Below are 22,905 nucleotides of genomic sequence, written 5' to 3' on the forward strand. Positions count from 1 at the left end.
TGGCAAATATCCAATTTATTTGAGTATCTCAGACCGCTAAAGCTTCGACTTAGTTCCAGATTAATGTTTTAACACATTTTACTCTAAACATTGACTGGATTTTATTCTCCGTCACTTACATTGTAAATGCATTTGAAGAGGATCAGTATGAAAAGGAGGAAAACATGCTGATCTTTATTTGGACACCTGACTGTTGTTTTAAGACAGATTTCGTTATCGTTAAGCTGGCCTGTCTGACAAAAAAGGTAATTTAAAACATCCCTGTGGCCTTTTAAGAAGTCATGAATGTGATTTCTTTTAACTATTTCATACACTAATTAATTGGTGATAATGAACAACCAGTTGCATGTAAGGAAAATCTGCAATCACACAATAGATCAAACTAGAAAAGCCAAAATTTGAGTGCGCTCACTTTAGCAGATAGAAAGCCCTTCAGTTTATGTCATAGTGTTTGGTCGTGATGATGTAATCCAGGGTAACCTACAGGTGCAAACCGAACCCAAAAACCATGACATTAAGTTTAATGTGTCAAAAAATATGGTGGCCATTACTTTAGGTTTTAGACAGTTAGGGAAAAAAAGGACCAAGACATGATCAGTGTGTTAGGAAGACAAAAAAGCAGCTGGTTTGGACTCATTGGGTGATTTACACTTCTACTCGAGGAATGAGTGACCAGGGTTTGAACGCCTGGTGGAGATGTTCTCCTTTAATACGTCTACGATTGGAGAACCTCTTCAGTTATTTGACTTGGTAATGAGGAGGCGGATTGAGTCAGGTGATGAGTAAGAAAGGATTTGCCTGAAGCCAGATGCCCAGATGTTGCAATTACGATAAAATACACGCTTCATCAGTAACGTGACAACATTTATAAACAGTATATTTAAAGAGTTAGTAAATGTTTATTGACTATGACACATTATAATGTAGCTGTTGACAGATATAAGTGTTTATCATTAACTAAGGCTGTTGTATAAACATAATAAATGACAATATAGTAAAACACATATGTAATAATAAACACTTCAAAAATGTCTTCCTAAAAATATCTGCATAAAAATACACTGCAGTGCATTATGAACAGTAGCGTGCGCCCCGCCCCCGCCCCAAAAGAAAGTATTGTATGCCGATACAGCCAACAGAGCAGCCGCACACATATAGGCCTATGTCCTACAATACATAAACATTGCGAATCCAATGTAAGGCCCCTATTATGCAACAGTACTTAATCCACACCAACATGACAGCTGATCAACATCCGCATCAAGACACCACTTTGCAACATCGCCATCAGATCATCTTCCCTTAGGTCACTGCCCACTTTACAATGCACATACCATGTGACACAACATCAAAAACAACACATACTGCCCGACTGCTCTGCACCCTTAGAGGAAACTTCTAAATCACTTCAAAAATAAAATCAATTTCTATAACAGACACAAACATGCTCCAAAAACGGTTCTAAATGTATTTCACAAAGAGAGAGAGAGAGAGATATTAGCCCAACAGCAGCACCAATCTGGTCCAGAGAAAGTTAAAAAAAAAAAAAAAAAAAAAAAAAAAACTAGCACTCACCGATGATTTGTAGATTAAATCCATCCTGCGATCCTTCATGAGGAAAAAGGCACCGGAAGCAGGTCCGCAATCATATCAACCGCCATCACCTTTCCAGAATAACAGACAGTGCGTCATCACACACCTGCCCATGGGCCAATCAGCCAAGCTCAATTGAATGACGACGCCCAGGCCAGCACTAGAAACGCTGCTTGACTTAGGGCGTTCTGTCAATAACACATAAAATTTGATTGGCTGATGATACGGTCACTCAAGAGAGAGGAAATTGAGAGGGTATGAGGCGTGGTCTCTTTTCCCGAACTTTGTTATAAAACTCCATCTACTGCTGGCCCCAGCAGAGGAAAGGAGCTGTGATGCGTGTATAGGACATAGGAGATTTGAACTCCACAAAATATAACCATTCGTTTTCTGGATAAAGTTGCATACTGAACAAGTAATTGACTCCATATGATACATGATACATTTCAGAATGACCTTTTATTTATGGAAAAAATACATTTTTGACAGGGCTAGAAGTGCTAGACTTGCTGCCCCTGACTGCACACCACTGATTATGAACCATTTATTAATACTGCTTATAAATACTACATTAAGTGGACTGAAATTAAAGTGTCAGCAATGTTTCCAGTATGAATAAATAATGTGTGAAAGTGTCAACAAGGGTTTAGACAAGTAGTGTCAAACATATGGCACACGGGCCCTACCAAGAGCTCCAATCCAGTCCACTGGATAACTTTGTAAAGTAGGATGCCAGATTTCAAGTTAAATTGTGAGGAGCACACTTGATGTCAAATACTGCTTCAGAGGGTTTTTATTCCCATCCTGAACCAGAATACATTGAATACATAATTGTGGTGATATTTAAAACATTCCTATATTAAACATTGAGCATATAATATTTAAAGAAAAAAACTCAGAATTTCTGAGATTAACGTCTAAATTATATTAATTATATTAAATTATAAATTATATTATTAACATTATAAAGTTGCAAATTTGCAAGAAATATTACCCCCCCCCCCCCCCTCCAGGTCAGGTTTTTTTATTTACATATATGGCCTTAATACGCTGTCGTCGGCTGTTTATCTGTTTTGTAAATAGATGGTATAGTAAATGACCTATAGTAGTTTATAGTTATAGTAGAGTTATAATATATAGGCTATTATATATTATATATATAGGTTATTATGCAATGGGTTTACTTGTCTGGCGCACTTGAGATCAAACTGGGCTGTATGTGGCCCTTGAACTAAAAGGAGAGATTTGAGAGAGGGCAGCTGTGGCTCAGAAGGTAGAGCGGCCGTCCAAAAGATTGGCGGTTCGATTCCCGGCTCCTCCAGTTATATATGACGATGTGGCCTTGGTCAAGACAACAAACAAACCCCAAATTGCTCCCAATGGGTGTGTGAATGGTTCGTTTCCATCTGATGAGCACCCTGCTTGGTATCAGTGTATCAGTGTATTAATGGGTGAATGTAACATGTAGTGTAAAAGCGCTTTGAGTGGTCAAAAAAGACTAGACAAGCACACAGTCCATTTACCATTTTTTGTCATTTACATTATGCCAAAAAGGAATTTGAAACTGGATTTTAATTGGAGGTTTTCCTACTTCTGCAACAGACCTGAAAGTTCAGTTTTCACATCAGCTATTCAGTCTCATATTTATCCAAAACCAAAAAAAAAAAAAATCCCCTTGTGAACACTTAAATGAAATTTCCAAGTTGTTCAGCGAGGCAAGTTTGAAGTCTGTCTGAAGTGGACCCCCCACTCCCTATGCCCCATCCCCCTTGCAGCTCAGACATCTCGACGGTACATCAGAAACAAGCTCCCAACAAAATGAAAGTGCAAGGCAACACATTTTATTTCAAAGGCCTAATTGGCGTTAAGGTACAGCATATTAAATATCGTTAGTCCAGAGACAGTCATTGCAGAATAACATACCATTCTTTCCTTTACATGATACATTCAGGCTGACTTTTAAATGAGATATTTTACATATTGTTAATGTAATGCTAACATAAAAAAGGCTGTTTATTGAAGGTCTTGTTTTTTACTGCAGGTTAACTGTAATTTCTGATGGCCTGCGGTCGCCCCAACAACCAATTAAGACACTTCATAGCTGCTGTTTAATTGGATTCCTGTAGTGACTAGAAGCATTAGTGTTGGTGAAGTGTTAGTGTTGTGATAGTTCCTCAAGGAGCTGTATAACAGAATATTGTATTTTACATCCCTGCACATAATGTTATATTTTAATAAATATAATAAATAAAAAGTACAAATATCTGAATATTATGGAACCAGATCGCTATCAAAGACATAGTTTGTTTTTTTGTTGTTTTTTTTCTCTTTTTTTGTCAGTAATACATTGCAACCACACGCAGGATCCCGCAACTTTGACCTCAGTGGATGGACACTTTGTAAAATGTAAGGGCAAAATAACATGACTTTAAGAAATGTCTTCAGCTTTTGTAAAAAAACAACAAAAACAAACAACAAAAATGAAAAAAAAACTCCAAATATATTACTGCCATGATGCTGTAGGAGACAGAAAAGTAAGTCAAGCTTTTTGCCCTACGACATTTCATCCACATACATTCTTGCTGTTCTTCAACACTCGGGTCATCAAACTCTTAAAACTCTCTGGAGAGACTGTTGAGTCTCAGTAATCTGACAAAGTGTTAGTGTCGCAAGTGGGAAGAGTCAGGAGTATCACTTTGACACACTCCTCCTTTTTTTCTTTTTTTTTAATTATCCCTTTGCTGAGGTCGAGGTTTGTCCGTCAGTAATTGACTTTCCCGGGAACCTGCACATTCACGCCGCTGTAGTCCACCATGTACATGGGCCACTGCTGCAAACACAGAGAGAGAGAGACAAAGGCAATGAGAGAGGAAGGTCAATCAGAATCTTTCATTTGTATTAACAGTTTTAATATGAGGTTTAAGTTGAGAAACCTCATATTTAAACTGTTGTATTAAACTATTATTTCCTAAACTGGATAGAATTTAATTAACAAATAATGCTAAAAGTGTTAACTCTTTACTAAAATTATAAATATTTGTTATTTACACTTTACCTAATGTCATCTAATAATTATTCTAAGACAGACAGAACGCTTAATCCTTACATACTGTTCATGGTCAAATTTGACCCATTTTTGCATTCGAGAGCTGTAAAAAACACCCTATACATATTTCTTCTTCTTTTCCAATGTGAGCCCAAATATACAGAAATTGAAGTACACAATCACACTCCTAAATATATATATAGTTAGTCTAAACCCCATACTGTTTTTTCCCCGTTAAACGTACCATTACTGGAATCTGATTGGTTGATATCCCCAGGTCAGAGGACGCAGGTACCCGGTTGCTCTCCTGAACTCTCTTGCGCTTCCGTCGATTGGTGGAGGCGTCTGTTCCTACTGAGAGAGAGAGAGAAGAGAGAGAGAGAGAGAGAGAGAGAGAGAGAGAGAGAGAGAGAGAGAGAGAGAGAGAGAGAGAGAGAGAGAGAGAGAGAGAGAGAAGTAGATGGTTTTACTTTCAGGTGTGTACAGCGGGGGGGCTTTTAAGTGCACAGCTCCACTTGTGATAAATAACCTACCTGTGTTACAAGCCTGGCTACAGATTTCTGCAAAAGGCCTGAGAGAGACAGAGAGAGAAAGAGAGAGACAGAGAGATTGAGAGGAAGCTCATTTCAGGTGAGACACAATCAAAATAAACCTATTTTCATACCTTTAAAAAAAAAATTGCCAAAATTTTACATGATTTAATTCATTGCCTCCATTCTTCCATAATAGCTTAACTGCTTCAATGTCAAAATATTGTTCAAGTATTCTGTATTATTTACGTTTGCTGCTGAGGAAGATTTATTCTTTGACATCTCAGAGGACGGATTTTAATCCCGAGCATAAATAAATCATAATGAGCTTAAAAACCAAGAGGCAAAACCCTAAACTCCCGCTGAAATACACTGAGCAGTGACGGGCGGGCTGCTGAATATTCAGGTGTTTCCACACTCACTGTAGCTGGCTCTTGATGTTGAATGTTATTTTATCTGCTGCTTGAAGGACTTTCTCCAGGCACACAATGTCGTAGGTGTTGGGGTTTCGGAAGGGGATGTCGTCTGGAAGGCCACTGACTTCTACAGACTCTGGACTGCCACGGATTAGCTTGTAGGGGACCACGACGGAGCGGTCCAGGCCCAGAGCCTCACCTGGACGCATAAAACACACGACAATGTGGTCAACAGCACAAGAAAATGTTGCTTTTTGATCACCTGCAAGGAGCTGCTGACAGGAGGACAAACAGAAAACCCCCCAAAAATGTTAAAATACATACAAATGTTCAAATAAATAAGAGGTGAACACATTACTTCAGCTATGAAATGATGAGTTTAAACTGTGTGAAGTAAATGTTTGTGCTTGAATGCCCGAAAAAAAAAAAAAAGAGCTGAATGTGTAAAACTAAAACTAATTATTGTCATGATAGTGTGTGCTGCTGTGTGTCAGATACAGTAAACAGAAGGATAATGATACTACTGCTCGATGCAAACACAATAATATTCAACTCTGATGTTCAGCTCTGGTGTTAAATATATTTGAACCCCTCTAGACCTGCAGCAACACAAAGAACCTCCTAAAAAACATGTTTTGTGCTCTTATCCTGAATCTCTCTAATGTTTACACACAGTAAAAATACTGTTCAAGTCAAATTATACCAATTCTTTACATTTGAGAGCAATAAAAACACTTTAAAACACCTTTCTTTTAGCCTGATAGTTACGTGCCTGTGTTTTTGTTTTTGTTTCTGTCCCTTTTTCCCACCCCTTTCTCTGCCCTGCCAGGTAATGCCCTGAAAAAAACCGATACCAAATGGTATTGAAACATCTTCCGTCAAACAATACCTGCAATCGATCCTTTTTGCACCCAGATCTAGAAAATATGGCTATTTGTATGGACTTGCTCACAGCCAATGAATGCAAGCGTTCTTCGATTTAATGCGACATGTGATTGGCCCACTGCCACAGCAGCTACAACCCGTCTGTGGTGGTGAAGTCGTGGTGAATTTGAGTTAGCGCACTTAGCAGTTCAGCAGCCAAGATGCCACCTAAACGCTCTAAAGTGTGTCTACACTACACGTCTGGATAAAAGCAAGTGCACAAAATGTGTAATGTGTATTGAATGAACTACTCAGTTGGTGTCAGTGTCACTTTAAAGGTACTTGGATTGGTGCCCGTATCGTCGTGTCTTTATGCTCATTTTGAGAAAGTGCTCTTGTTTTTTGGTTACTTTTCCAGATAGGCCTTCTTATTCAGTGGAGTCCGTTTTCTGTTAACTGCAACTGAGTTAAAGATGATATTTATCGAAATTGTGAATAAATCCTTAGTTTCATACTTAAGTTGTCCTCTTGTTTTTCTCCCAATTGTTACTCCCCATCCATTCTCGGGGTCATAACACTGAAACGTTCTGGCTTTTCTTAAAATGTGTTAAGCATTTCAGGACATTTGTGTTTTGGGTTAAATTTGATCTGTGTTAAAAAAAAAAAAACACCATTCAAAATTGTTGCTTCATTCTTCACATTCAATGAAATTAATTGCAATTATGATGGCTATTATGTGAATTTTTTTTTCCCTCTCCATGAGAAAGCTAAAGGATACACTCCCACTGCTCTCTGAAAGCTTTGTGAAGGATTAATCACCCGTTTATTAATGACTGATGAGGTATTTATTAAATGAAATGCAGATTTGTGGTTCAAAGGTTTGCTATAATAGACTAATTATGAGGGGATACTGAGAAGCGGTCAGAATATGAACAAATATGTAAGTGTTAACTGAGGCGAGAGTGAGCAGCACAAACATGTCATGAGTTGATGAATGCCACCTATTCATGAGTAGCTGCACTCTTTGATCTTTTGCATCAAAAACATGCCCCAAAAATTGCTTTATTATTAGGCAAACTTCTTTTTTCTCCTGCACCATTTTATAGACGAGATTAAATGAGGAAAAGTGTGACGCCTGCAAACCAAACATTTCAATTAATTAACAATTCGATGCCAGTCAGATTTTGGTCACGTGTGCTTATTTCCAGCCTGATTAGCACATTACTATTCTCCTTCTAATGGGGGAAGATTCATTAATTTTAAAAAAAAAGTTACCCAAGACTTAAAAAAAAGAGGAAATTCACACCCTGGAGGAGCAGCACACGAAAAAACAGAGCAAATTTATCAATGTCAGAAGGTGGAAGTGAGAAAATCAGAAACTCCCAAGCTGTCAACAGTGTTATCGCAGAGCTGTACTGTCACAGAAATAATAGAGGAAGGGTTTGATGTGAAGTTACACGCCAAAAAAAACACTCCTTGTTGTAACGAAGCTGTCCACGACTACAATGTGAGACGGCCGAGTCGACATGACAGTTATGAAGATGGCCCGGGTGCGGTAGGTGTGGGTGATGTTAAAATGTCACGGAGGATGTTTCTCTGGACAGCAACTTTTATAGTGAAGCAGCTGTTGGCAGTATGATAGTTTTCTAAGCAACATCATAAATAGTAATAGACATAATAAACATTTTAAAGAGGTTTATACCTAATAGAGATATTCCACTTAAAAACAAGTCTTTGTATGAGTGCTTCTTGCATGACGCCCGTTGTCCCTGCTGTTTAAATACTGTTCGGGTCAAATTTGACCCATTTTGACACACAGCAATTTAAAAAACACACATGAATTACATTATTTAGGCCTGAGATTTTATGACGTTTCCTATAGCGGCCTAAAATATAAAAATATTGTTAAAATAAATTTGAAAGGTTTAAATCATGAAGCCTACTGTTCAAATGTCGTTGCCTTCTTCACTTTCAGTAAATTAACAGAAGTAATTGTGGCTGCTATGTTCTCATTTTAGATAACAGATCATAATACAGTGTAATTGTGAATCTATTTTCACTGTGATAGTGTAAAAAAAAAGAAAACATCAACACAAAATACATTTGTGGTTAAAAAGCACTAATAATTACAAAGGAATACTTAAGCCAGTCAGAATATGAAGCCGTATGTAAGGGTTAAAGATGTATAGAGTATCCTTTTTTGTAAATAATATGTTTTTTCCACAAAAAAGGGGGTCAATTATCTTACTAAAATCCTTTAAAAGTCTCCCTAATTACAAATCCAGAGGCTATGAAATGTATAAAATCTGTTTAATGTCAATATCACACTCAGGTTTATTATCATTACACAAATATTCCTCTCAAAATTCTGTTATTATGTTTATTCTTTATTTCCTATTGTTCATATTGCTTGTTTTACTTATTATTTATTATTCCTATCTATCGATCTATCGATCTATCTCATGTTTTTTTATTGATGCTCTTTCTATTTTTTGCTCTCCACTTTGCTGCTGTAATGCTGTAAATTTCCCCATCATGAGACTAATAAAGGATTATCTTATTTTTCATTTCAAAAGATGAAATTTTGGGCACAAGATGTCTCCTACTTCACTGAAATGTCGCTTCTTAATGTACGTGCACATACGTTGATTATTTAGACCACTGTTGGCTAATAATGCTCACAGGTGCGCGCCTTAAACTCAAGATTTTGTAAATATAAAAACGGTTCCTTATTGTCAAACTCTACACAGTGAAGCTCAAAAAGTCTGATTATAGTAACAATTGTTAATTTGAGTGGAGTGAGACTTTAAAATCTGAATGGGAACTGCTCAAATTCAGTGTAACAAAACCTCCAGTTGATGCCTCACAACAAGAACCCAAATCTATTTACCATATTTCTTGTTAAACAACTCCTTGACTTGCTCTCGAAGGACGACTTTCTCCCCCATGCGGTTTATATCGTCATCGTCTGTCAGGTTGAAGAGAATCAGTTAATGACAGGATTCGAGATAAAAAGTGAAGCAACAGCAGGAAAAATCCAGGATGCTATAAAAGCTTTTTCAACTCACCGCTTATCGAGGCGTAGGCCTTCTTTAGTAAAGTGACCCGTCGAGGTGCTGGTAATAAAAATGATGAATGATATATTGCTTTAATGATATGACATTTATATTAGTTGTCTGTGTGAGATTATGGTTCATTAATCAAACTTCATAATGAGAAATCAAATCCTGCTCGTACCTGGTTTTGGAATGAGTCCTTGAAAAGGTCTGCAGAGAAAAAAACGTCATTTTAAAGTCATGGTAAAGAAAAACATGATTATTATATAGCATAGTATTATATATTATATCTAAGCATATATGATTGGAACTTGAGAGCTGTCCTTGTATGTTTTTTTTTTTTAATTATGTGATCCCCTCCAGACACATTTTTTGAACAATAATTTATGTCTGATTTGAATTTTCCATAAAAAAGTTCAATCAAAATGACATTTCCTCCGTCTCCCTCATTAAAAATCCAGACTCTATGAATATGAATACTGTTATATTGTTATAATATTTCAAAAAGTTAAGCTACTGGATGGAAAGATGTCTCCTACTTAACTGTGACATCCATTCTCAGTGTGTGTGTGTGTGTGTGTGTTGTGTAAGTTTAATAGTGGAACCAGGATTGGCTACAAACTTCAAATCTGATCAAATCATACTCGTACGCACACGTTTTTAACTCAGATTTAAAAGGTGAGCACAGACAAACTTTCCCTCTTCAGTAGATTAATGTGAAAACATCCTTCTGGTGTCAAATTCTGCACAGTGAAACTCAATGAGGCCACAATATCACAGCTAAAGTGTTTTATTTGAGCCTTAGTTGAGTCCAAGTTATATCAAATATCAAAGTTGTTGAGAAATTACATTAGTATTTTAATGATAATAATAATCGAGTTTAAACAAGAAGGAAGAAGGGAAGGTGGGTGCTTTCTAATATAAACTAGCCACTGTGGAATTAATAATAATTCTTAATTTCTTTACCATTTTCTGCATTTTGATTAATTAATTAATTCTTCAAGTAATTTATCAAGCAAATAATGTACTTCCAGATACTTGGAAAATTAATATTTGCCACTTTTCTCAGTTTAATATAATTTTAAATGAATAATAATTACCACCTTTGCCTATTGCTATACCATGTGCAATGGTTTATTCAGTTTATACAGTACATCATAGCCATGGGCCTCTTTCACAGGAGACATTTTCACATGTCACAGTCCTGTTATTGCACACACTGTCACACTGTCACACTGTCATGGTTTATTGGGACACACAGCTTGAAAAGAGCCATTGTTAATGTCATGAGTAACACCTGATCTTTTCCTCCAATGACAAGTCAAAAGTGTGTGTGTGGGAGAAAAGAGCCTGTTGTAAATGGTTATTGTCAATCAAAAAGACTCTGACTCCTTTTTTAATTATAAAGAAGTCATGCTATTAGTGTGAATGAAACATGATTTACCTTTCCTGTATGAGAAGGACAGAATAATAGGAAACTGTTTAAATGATCATGTGATGCGCGTTTGTCACCTGGTGATGGTGAAGTTGATTTTGTCAGCGACTGCCAGGATCCTCTCCAGGTTCTGGGATCCAAAGGTGCACGGCTTCCTGAAGGGGATGCCGGGTGGAAGACCCTCGATGATGACCGAGTCCGGGTTGTTCTTGATCCTCTTGTAAGGCACTTGGACGGGGTACTTGATGCCCAATGCCTCCCCATACTTCCTGTTGAACAGGTCTTGGACCTGCTCTCGCAGCGTGTTGGCCAGGTCGATCCTGGACAGCTTGGACTCCAAACATTCTGGAGACAAATCAGAAAACAAATGTCTTTTTCTCATATATCTTATATTTTGAATCCAAGTTTGCTGCAGTTATTCAGACTTTTTCACTGAAGAAGTCAAAGGTGATAAAAGCTTATTCATACTCAAACAAACAGCATCGATCAATAACCCAAAGCAGGAGGCTAAAAAGTGAAAATTGAAACTTGAGCGTACCTGAGAATCCAGGTCTCTTGGATATTGCTGCAGTGTCCTCTGTTACTGGTGCTGCGTCCTCAGTGGCCAGCTCTTTGGGGGAAAAAATTAAAGGTTAAATCTTTGTTTTCGTCTGTCGTCTTTTAACATTTACTGAAAACAACAAACATTAAACAAGTTTCTCCTTCTTGCAGCAGCTGAGCTTTGTCACGAATAAAAAAGGTAGAGAGTAGCTGCAGGAAAATCCCTGCAAGGAGTTTATTTTTCCTTTGAAAGAGCCGCTTTAAAAATAGTGCATGAACTGGATTCGACCTCCTAATTTCAAGCATGCAGAGGACAGTGCAAACAGCCTCTTAAACCTGCATTAGGAGCTTCCAGATGGTGGGATTTTCTGCATACAGCCTGCCTGCTGAATGCAAAGATACAACTTTAGCTTCAAAGCTTTATATATTTGAATATGTGGAGTGGGGACAGGATTAAGAGCCTTCTGAAATGTACAGTATACTGTGTGTCCAGCAGAATAAAAAAACATGCTCATGTGCAGAATGTTAAATGATGTTACTGATCACGAAAACACGAATCCAGAAGCAGTAAAGGGAATAAATTCAGTTTTTTTAACCTCCGACAAGAGTTTCTCTTATCTACAGAAAAAACCTTGTACCAAACCTTCAAAATGAGAAAAACAACAACAAGCAAGGAACCACTGAGATTCACAGCCTTGAGCCGCAAAGCATCATGGTAGTTTGACTTCCATTACAAACACACAAAGTCTTTATTGTGTTTTTGTGTGTGTGCAGAACAACACTCAAACATAGCTGCTTTTGAAACTTGCTGGTAAATTGGTCACATTTCCTATTTGCATAATCTAAATCCACAAATGCTTAATGTAGGCGACATAATGGGACTAAAATTGTTAATAATAACTGTAAATAATTACATATTCAAGCACAAAGTGGCCGTAAGGTTAATGTCTAATTTATCGCACAGCGTTAGTGAAAAACAAACGTTTTTTAAAAGCCTTTAATCTTGCTTAAAGTGAAAATATAATACATGTAGAAGTGGACATTTTCTTCGGTTATTTGCATTTAAATACATTAGGGCTACAACTAGTAATTTTTATTATTGTTGATACATTTTTTCAATTATATTGTTTTGTCTATAAAATGTGAGAAAATAGTGAAAATGCCTGTTGTTAGACATTCTCCAAATGTCTTGTTTTGTCTGATAAATTGTCCAAAACCGAAGAAATTAAGTTTTCTTAAAAAAAAACCTTCAAAGTCACATTTGAGAAGCTGCAAACCACCAAATGAAAAAAAATAAATAAATACTATAATGTGATTGTCAAGATAATTGCTGATTAATTTTCCGTCGATTGACTATTTGATTTTTTGTTGTTGTTTGTTGTATTTTAACAGTGTTACAAAATAATGCACATATACATAGATAAATCATAAGAAATTATATTCAAAAAAATAAGTAAAGCTTTTCATACAACAAACAAACAAAACAATTTAATTCAACATTACATTATGTTATTTTTAACTTTTCTAACTTTTTGTAATTCACGAAGTTAACTTCACATGTATGCCATAATTTAACCCTTTAACATTTACACTCATGTAAAACATCTGGGACACACCTGCATCACAGATGGGGATAGAAGGCATCTCTTGTTTTACTTGCTCGGTCAGCAGCTCGGGCCTGGAGACAAAACATAAGAATTATTACAATAATAATAATAATACAAGGCAAAAGTGTATTAATTTAACTCCTTGTTTGAATATTAATATGAAAGTACTGGATAACAAAGTATTTATAAAGGAAGTAATGAGGACGCGAAGTGATGTTCAGTATACTTTTAACACTTCCTTTACGTGCTCTCACCTTTTGATGACGAACTGGATCTGACTGCTAGCCGCCAGGATTTTGCGCAGCTTGGCCGCTCCGAAACAGTTGGGCCTTCGGAGGGAGATTCCCTCTGGCATCCCGGTGACGTACAGATCCTCTGGGTACATCTGAAACTTGGAGTAGGGCACCTTGCCTGGATCAGGGATGCCCAGAGCATCACCTGAGGACAACAACGAGACGACAGCCACAGATTAACAGAGATCAACGTGCAGAATGTGTCCAAATATAATCTGTGTTGATAATTCATTAAAGAATAATTCCGATTTATTACAATTTAGATCTTTTTTAAGCAAGTTTTGGCCATTATTCATCACAGTCAGTAATAACATTGTAGTGAATAAAGTTAATTGCTCAGAGCGAAGGAAATGAAAACATAAAAAAGAAGAGAAAACAAAGGCTATTGGTATAATTACTACCTGCAACTGCTTTTAATTAAATCACAACTTTATTAATATCTCACACTGCACTGCAACTTTTTATTCTCCTGTTCTTATCAGTCTTATTCTATTTTAGCTTAATTTTATATCCAATGTAACACTTTTAATCATATTTAAATGTCTTTTGATTTTGCCATGTGTTGCTTTTATATTCTGTTTTGATGCATTTCATGTTTTATGTGAAACACTTTGAAAACTTGTTGAAATGTGCTGTGGTCACTTTCAGTTTGACTGTTTTTCGCCCTATTTGACTTCTTTTAATCTCTTTTTTTAAACCTGGTTTTAGACAAGCTTTTATTAAACTTGATCTCTTTTATTACATTTGACTGTTTTTTGTCTTTTTAATAAACTTTTTCTCTTATTCCCTCCTCTTTTTATTTGTTTATTTTCTACTATATATATATATATTTATTTACTTTTTTCATTCTCATTTTCTGTTGAGTGCATTGGTCTCAATTTTCTCTTTTTTCTTTATAATTTGTTCTTCTTTCTTTATGTTGCCCTCATCTACACTGTCTTATTATCAGCTTGACAATCAGCTGTAAAGCACTTTGAACTACATTAACCTGCATAAAGGTGCTATATAAATAAAGTTTGATTGATTGATCGATTGATTTATTGATTAATAGCAACGTTGCAGTGCTCCCAGATCTCAGCAGTTATTATAACCGATAAAAACAATGGCCAAAATGAAAAACATAAGACCCAAGTTGTAATAAATCGTAGTTATCCTTTAAGTAAAATATCACTATTATCTGTTTTTATTGGTTACTAGTAAACATTACACCAAAACTACCCTCACCTCTTTCATTACCCCTCATGTTCATTTATATTATCCTGGATTTTAAGATATAATCATATTTTTATATTATTAGAGACAAGTAAGCTTACAGTACTGATGTCACTGATCAGCTGTTTTCTTCACACAGTAATCAGAGCAGCCAAAAACACTAATGCTTTAATTTAACTCCTGCGACGTACAGATTCATCCTTTTCATGCCCTACATTTTTGCCCCACAGTGAGCCGAATAATTCTGATGTGTTCAATTATTAAAAAACTTAAATGTTATAATATTAATATTCAAATAGACTTTAAAAGCTTGAAACTTTTCCCCAGCCGTACGTTGGCTAAATGGTGTGTACATGTAGAGGAGCTAAAGATAAATAGGATCGACATTAATTCCTGCCCTCGTATGAATGAGGGTTAAGCTCCGCCGCTAGGTAAGGGGTAGCTTACCGTACTTAATGCTGAAGAGGCTCTCAACTTGTCTCCGAAGCTGAAGAATCATCTCACCGATGTCCTCCACCAGACTCCCTGCTGAGGTCAAACAAATGAAAACGTCAGAATATTTACACCACGAACACCTGACGAGAATTATTACATGAGAGCGAGCGAGGTTAGTGAGAGACTTCCCACCTGTGAACATCACTATTTCTCCCCTCGCCAACTTTGTTTTGATAAATTTGAACCTGCCCTACGCTGACCCGGTGATGACAAAGTGACTGCGCAGTATATTAGGCGGCTCACAACAAACAGACGTAGGAGAGACGAATGGTAAAGGTTGGAGTCGAAACACAAAGTAGAAAATATTCCTTGAGGTAGATTGAAAAGCAACAAATTAACTGTGCTGCAATATTTAAGAAAATCCCAATGAAACTGAAATTTACAGAAACTTAATGTAAAATCCATCATCACATGTTCAAGTATTCAAAATTACTTTGGAGGCAGTAAAAATAACCTTTGTATGGGACATAAAAAAGGCTGTTTTCATATAGCTAACTATATAGATAGAGTATTTATTTATTTAATTCATTTATTTTGTCTTATTTATTTTACTTTATTGAATTTTTAAATAACATTTTGATCATTCTTATCTTCTCTTGCGTGCGTCAATTAACTGTGAAGCCCTTTGAACTACATTAACCTGAACACGTGTGGGTCAAATGTTTGCAGCAGGTTTTTTAAAATTCCAGTCTGCTTTTCCAACATGATAATAAACACATTCCACAGTAACAGACAAAGCAAAATAGACTGATTTTAACAGAACATATTACATAAATCATTTGTATCAGTGGATTCTGATAATATATTTTCAACTTTACCTTCAGAGGATCTTCTGATGCTGTGAGGGGCAGCGTTAGGCGACAAAGCATCAGCTGCAAGACGCAAACAGTACATGAGAGAGGGAAACCACACGGCTGCTTTCACACATTTATACAACAGAAGAATACAAAGATGTGATATACAGTATTATTGAAGTAAAAAAAGGTAAAGCCTTAGTTGTTAATCGTTTAAAAGTCAACTGTGCTCAAGAAAAACATTTTAAACTTTTCCCGACATAGTTTTGCAGTAATTATTACATCTGTAAAGCTTTGACTGTTCATTTAAAAGCTTATGTTTACTCTCTGTTTGTGAAGGAGATGGACAAAATAAGAGGAGCATGTTAAATGCATGTTGTGCTTTGGTTGTACAAAAGTTAAATAAATGATTTCAAGCAAATTGCCTTAAAAAAAATAAAATGAGCTCTAGTTTTAAGTTTAACTGTGAAGAGTTTCTTGTGATGTGATGCATAACAGTGGAGTAAAGTTCATTATATGAATTTTATAAGTGAGGTTGCCTTCTTTATTGTAATACTGTATATAATATCAAGAATATATTCTTATTAAAATTGTGATGTTCACTTCAACCATATCACCAAGTCCTATGCAAAATAACGCAGGAGCCAAACACGTGACAAAGCTAGTATATGTTGCATTGTAATACTTGCAATACTGCATTAAAAGGCTTGAAAAAAATGCTAAAAGATATTTCCATGACTACGTAGATGATCAGAGACTTTCACAGCTCGTACTTAATGACAACTATTGTTAGAAATGTTTATCTGGACCTGAAAATCACCACAATTCCTCATGAAAACTGTTAAGCCGCGAACCTTTGTTCCAAAGCCTTTTAATCACAGATGTATCTCAGACATTAAAGCCCAGTTGTGTTTAAATAAAATGTTTAAATCAACTGCCACATTAGGCTTAAGTAGGAAATGAATATTGTGCTATGACTTTTGTCCCCGCTTTATGTTTTTATTCATTGCAGCACTGTTACTAATCTTGTAATAGCCTCTAGCTTACACATTTGTTATTGTACTGAGGCTTACTTTTGAGGTAATCCCAATACATATATATCGCCTTAGAGCAAAATTTAGTGAGCGAATAATCCATGTGTAAGATAGTCTTTGTTTTGTGGCATCACATTTAAGTTCAATCATGCAAGAAACAAGAGAAATGTCTGAATGAGGAGCCATTGGACAGGAAAATGGAAATGACCAAACTCCATTTCATTCTGTTGTTTGTGAAAGCTGTGACTGGGACAATCATCTACATAAAAACACTGAAAACGTTTAATTTGGATAGTTGGGCAGTCCGCATCTTCCGACACTGCAGCTGCACTTAGGTGTGAAACAATCCCTCATGTATTCTACTTTACGTGTGCTTATTCTACAAATAAACAAGTCAGAATGCCAAGAAATGTATCAAAGAGCTTGTGACAGCAACTAATGCTAAATGTGACATTTTGCTGCACTTACCTTCATTTTCTTTCCTTTAGAGGTCATTTGCGAAAGAAAAGAAAACTTAAACAAAGCACAATCAAAATCAACAAAATAAAACAAAACGCCTCCTTGAAAGCATTGAACGCTAAGCCCAAGATCACATGAGTAGACTCTCCAATCTCTGTAGCGTCGTTAAAATGTAAAAAAAAAAAAAAAAATGTATTCCATGCATTTTCTTTTTGAGTTGTTTTAATTAACTCCAGTCAATGCTAGATATTTCTTATTTAAATAAGGTAAATACGCTTTTTTGAGTCTTCTACAAAGCTTTAATTACAATAAAATTGACCGGAAACCATTTTTAATGACTCATTTGATAAATGAGGCTTGAATGAAGTTTACAAAGAGAGTGTAGTCTACGCAAATGTTCTTGGTATCCTTACTCTAGGCACCTATGGTTTAAAAAAGGTGGGAGCTGTTTCAGTCTATGGGCAGGTCAGTGTTAGATGGAGGTAGGGATTTTGGGGGAGTGGGGATTTGTTTCTCTACATAGAGTAACTAGCTCTAATCGTTGTGGGTAGTGGGACTAGAGGACAGGGCAACTCAAAATCTGGAAATGTGCAAGATGCATCAGTCTTAATTTTTCAGTTTCCGCGATGGCATAAGAGACTCGGTCAAATTACTGCAGCTGATACATGGTGCGTTTCACAGATGAGAGGTAGTCTTTGTGAGACTCGAGGGGGACGGGGGGAAGAGAAGAGCTACAGTGGGGTCAGAGTTGGGGGAGTGGGGGGATTTTTAAGGTGTTTAAGGAAGTGGGAGAGTGGAGGATAAAGTATCTAAGAAAAGTGCTTTTCATACGTGTGGCAGCTTATCTAGCTCCTTTGGAAAAAACGGACAACGTGTGAGGTGGCAGTGGTGGAGGGTGCTGGGTGGCACCGGGGGCAGCTGTGAGGTTGTGTGGGAGCAGGAGGAGGAGGAGGAGGAGGAGCTGGCATTCCAGGAGCTGTGGTGAGAAGGAGGCAGATGAAATGATAGGTGGGGGGGGGCTGATGGGGCTGAGGTTACCTGAGTGGTTTTCCATCGGGTGGTGGGGTGGAGCCGATGGAGCGGAGGGGGCAGAGGGCGAGGCTGTGGCGGGACACGATGCTGCAGTGACAGGCTCGGCCACAGACTCGCTGGGCTCCTCCCCGCTGGTACCAGCATCTGGAGACACAAACAATATTTTTTTTTACAAGCCTGTTTCAAGTTTTACTGTCAGATATTTAATCTGGACTGCAGTTAACAGAAGTAACCACAGTCTACCTGTGTCATTTAACAAAAACTTTTCTTTTCTCCATTAAGCATAAAAAAACAACAATTATGAATTCATGTAATTACAAAGTGGCTCATGTTCAAAAAATAAAAAGATGTTTACTCAGATCTCAAAATAGCTACGAAATGTTTTTTAACCAGTCGGCCACAGGGGGCAGTAATGAGCCAAAACCAGATTCGGCCGTCAAAATGAGTAAATTGCTTCTTTTGAATTTGCAATGGGAAGTATCTGAGACTGTATACTATTCTCGTCAATTGCCAATGTTTTTTTCTGAATCTTTCTTCCATCATTCAACAGCTGAGAGAATGCTAAGAGAGACAGGAAACGGGTGGAGAGAGAGAAAGGGAAGGGGGTAAGACATGCAAGAGGAGAATCTAACTACAGACGCTACGAGTATGTGCTCCAAAAATCCAAATTTTCTCGTGGGAAATGAGCAGACACTCCTGAGCACAGAAAGGAAATCACTACCAATTCATTTTTTTCCTTCCTTAGTTGGTAAACACGAGCGTACATTTTGTTAACAGGCAACTTCCATTACGATGCATCATTTCTGTTTAATGAATAATGTAATTAAGCAAAGTTAAGACAGTGCAACCTGTGGAAGGGGCAGCAATGGATGAACAGGAGGTCTAAAAGTGGCAAAAAACACACTTAAGTCTTGCAATCTTGAGTGTTGTGACACTGCGATATGTCAGTGAAAAATCTATGAAAATGGCACTCCTGGATATCGTGTTTATCTGAGGCTGCCGAGCGTGTGCACACTTACCTGGCACTGTGACTTGAATGATCTCCCCATCTGGAGGCTCTGTTTTAATCCTTTTCAAAGGAATGCAATCTCCTGAAGGACCTGGGGGGATTGAACAGTTCATACTGCCTGAGTTCCCATCAGAGTGTGGCAGTGTGTTTTATGGCTGTGTTAAACAGATTTAAGTAGGTGATAGAATGCGTTTGCACTGACTGGACTGCAAAACACGACTTTGGGGGGGGGGGGGGGGTTAAAATACTCTGAGCTCGAATCTTATGCTAATTCAAGCAGAAGCATATTTTAACAAAGAGTTTATTATTATGATGCAGGAAAGCTTTTATTTGCAACATACCTGCTTCACAGTCAGCCAGGGGACTCACGCATGCACTTGTTGATCTGTAAAGTCGGGAAAAAGAAACACACACAGGCAGCAACCAAATTACAATACTGATGCAGAGAAAAAAAATACACCGGATTTAAGTGGAATCGGCTATTTTCTTGCATGTTTCAAAACAGCTGCCCTCTTATATTTTGCTTAATTTGACTAAACAAGTGAAATAATCACCAACAGACTTCTTATAGATGATTTTCTAAAAATGGCTCCTTGTCAGACGTACTAATCTAATGCATTGAGATGGTACTGTCCTCCACCACAGACAAACTACCACTGTCACTGTAGCAATTTAACTGATAAATAATGTAAAGCAGTATATTTAAACTGTATAATTTGGCCCACACCATGAATAATAATGCTGGTTATAAATATGATACAACTCGGCTGCATTCAACTATCTCATATTTCCACATCATAAACATACTCTGTTGGGGTGATGCTAAATTTCTGTGTGGGATGTGCTCTGACCTGCTGCTGTGAGGATTGCTGACCAACTCGGCCGTGATGGGCGGGATGATCAGATTGTCAGGAAAGCTGTCTTCAGGCGTGGAGCCCAGGTCATGCTTGCCTTCCTCTCTTGCAATCTTGCCAGCAGCTTCAACAAACAAGGCACAAGAAGATAAACAAACACTGCATCCCATTAGCGGAGGACATCTGTGGGGTGTAAATATATAAATAACGACCTGACAGAGCACTTTTTCTGTTAGTCAGTGACTGTAATTAATTGTAAAGATTCTGACAAATATCATGCGGCTGTGGTTTCACGCTAAGCACACACAAAAGTTATTACATTTTACCCAGAGACCTTATGAAAAGATTATTGTCTCATGCTCTCACTAAGGAAGTCTAATACAACAGCCCAGGGTGTAAAATTAAGTTTTTGTTAAAACAGTGTTAACACTCCATTAAACTGCGAGACAACTAACAATCTTACAGGTTAATTGCACATCGCTCTGTGTGAGACGGAGCTAATTAAATCTTACATGCAATCTGTGTTTAGATTAGGTGATATCAGCTTTAATGCATGTTAAATTGTGAGATGAATGCCTGGTAAACTGTAGCATGTTTCTATGTCAACACAAAATAATAGAGTATATACAAGCAGACACATTATCATCCATTCATCTCATGTTTATAAAAGAAAATGCAGAAAAAACTAAAAGTACTAGCCTTTTCTTGTTAAATGTTATATGTGACTATGAGTATTGCACTTTTTTATGTACACTACTGGGCAATATCAGTATTTCAGGTGTAATATTTCTTTCAGTTTGACTGCACAATATATTTTTACACTTTAAAATCAATGCAATATCAATATAACACTCATGTATATTATTATAATTCTGACACCAATATTCCTCTTACTATTTTTTTATTTTATTTCCTGTTGTTCATATTGATTGTTTACTTATTTATTATTATTTATTGTCCTTAATTCTTTTTATTGATGCTTTTTTAGTATCCACTTTGCTGCTGTAATGTTGTACATTTCCCCATGGTGGGACTAATAAAGGATATTCTTATCTTATCTTAAAAATACAGGCATTAATCAGTGTATTCTGCGTCATCTCGTGTTGTATTCTGATTGGTTAGTTTGTAGATATGGCTTGTAGCTGCAGTCATTGTGAGAATTTGATATTTCCATTAAATTTGTGATATTTTGGTCCGCAAATCTTTCTGTGTATTTTTCTCACGGTGCAATCTTCATGTAGGACCAGCATTTAGGATTGGATGGTCACCACTTTTTCTCCCATGACTGACAGTTTTAGTGTGGGTCAGCCCAAAATCGCAGTGGTGGAAAGATGCTGATTCAACTTTACAGCCATTTTGTAGGCTGCAGTGTTAGGTGCTGCAGATTTGGAACACAAAACCATGCAAACATAAACATGTATATCAATGAATAATCACTACATAGTACACACTCCTTTCTAAAAGACCTTGAAAATGAACATTATAATCTTCAAAAGAGTAGTATTAATTGCAGGGCTGTTGTATTAGGCTGCATTAGCTTTAGCTAGACATAATAAACTAGCCGAATAAACTTCAGAAAAGCATTTTTGATGCTGAATTTTCACTTTACAGATACTACTTCAGTTAAATACTACTTACTGTATATGCTGGATTTAGATTTTAAACATATAAAGGCATGCATTTGTAGACATGTTAGGTAGATTCATTTCTGCACCCCTGGCAAACATAGCATATAATAATAATAAGAATAAACTTAATTTGTACTGCACTTTTCATTTGTAGTGAAACTCTAAGTGCTACAGTATTAATAACATTGAACACATAATATATGTGCATATAAGTATGTATATCTCATACCATATGAGATATTATTCCTGCAGACAATGGTGTGAGAAGTCATAAAGAGAAATAACAGCAGTGTTTTATTAGTGAGGCCCGCATGCATGAGAAAATGGCATTAAAACAAAACAAAATGAATCACGCTCTTACCAGTGAAAATCCTTTCATCAAACATCCTGCAATAAAAAAAGGGGAAAATAGGCCATTAGTCACTGAATTCAAAGACTGTTTTAGCTCTCAAGGCAAAAAAATAAATCATGATGCAAACACTGTACATGTGGAGGAGCACATCATTAACAGCTCCTTAAGCATATTAACTGCTCTTTAAACAATCAGCCTCAGTCAAACAGTCAAGTAATTGAGTCATTCCTTTGTTATCATGGAATCCTGACGACTAAAAATAACTGTGTGGATGTGAGTTTATATACATCTGCTGCTTCTGGCGCTCGCTACATCTCTGTCTGCCGCTGAGACATTCCTCTTCAGCGGGGATCATAATGAATCTTTAGACACCACTGAGCCTTGTTTATTTATTTATCTGTTTCTAAAAACCTCAAACTAGTGAGGAAGGCTACTGTTTAGTTCACTTCCTCATTTATTAAAGCCAAATGACCTAAATTTTATATATTTTTTGGGGTCATTGCTGATTACGATTAATAATCTACAGCCATTACACACCAGAAAACAGCAGTTATCAGTTGTTTTTACCACTACTGGGGTAAAACGAGGGTCTACGGTTAAAGGATTTATTGTTGAACAGACTGTAAAGGCCCCTGAGGCAAATTTGTGATATTGGG

General features: G+C 36.8%; 1 protein-coding gene across 2 annotated transcripts in view; it reads right to left on the reverse strand.

The window, feature by feature from the left end:
* Window positions 1-3,425: 3,425 nt before the first annotated feature.
* The window catches only part of gtf2ird1 (GTF2I repeat domain containing 1), a 42,360-nt gene continuing 22,880 nt past the window's right edge, over window positions 3,426-22,905 (reverse strand). The window contains exons 10-27 of one of the 2 annotated variants that reach the window (XM_062433186.1): window positions 22,259-22,284; window positions 20,267-20,393; window positions 19,757-19,800; window positions 19,426-19,506; window positions 18,413-18,550; window positions 15,906-15,959; window positions 15,040-15,117; window positions 13,342-13,525; window positions 13,097-13,158; window positions 11,479-11,550; window positions 11,018-11,285; window positions 9,687-9,715; window positions 9,518-9,565; window positions 9,340-9,417; window positions 5,592-5,784; window positions 5,173-5,210; window positions 4,884-4,993; window positions 3,426-4,423 (exon numbers count right to left, since the gene is read on the reverse strand). In XM_062433186.1, the coding sequence (XP_062289170.1) occupies window positions 4,355-4,423; window positions 4,884-4,993; window positions 5,173-5,210; window positions 5,592-5,784; window positions 9,340-9,417; window positions 9,518-9,565; window positions 9,687-9,715; window positions 11,018-11,285; window positions 11,479-11,550; window positions 13,097-13,158; window positions 13,342-13,525; window positions 15,040-15,117; window positions 15,906-15,959; window positions 18,413-18,550; window positions 19,426-19,506; window positions 19,757-19,800; window positions 20,267-20,393; window positions 22,259-22,284 (1,699 nt within the window). In that variant the 3' untranslated portion in view covers window positions 3,426-4,354. Of the gene's footprint in view, window positions 4,424-4,883; window positions 4,994-5,172; window positions 5,211-5,591; window positions 5,785-9,339; window positions 9,418-9,517; window positions 9,566-9,686; window positions 9,716-11,017; window positions 11,286-11,478; window positions 11,551-13,096; window positions 13,159-13,341; window positions 13,526-15,039; window positions 15,121-15,905; window positions 15,960-18,412; window positions 18,551-19,425; window positions 19,507-19,756; window positions 19,801-20,266; window positions 20,394-22,258; window positions 22,285-22,905 lie in introns of both variants that reach the window. The other variant, XM_062433185.1, reaches the window with a different exon arrangement.

Source organism: Scomber scombrus, chromosome 14 (assembly GCF_963691925.1).
Source record: "Scomber scombrus chromosome 14, fScoSco1.1, whole genome shotgun sequence".
Lineage (NCBI taxonomy): Eukaryota > Metazoa > Chordata > Actinopteri > Scombriformes > Scombridae > Scomber > Scomber scombrus.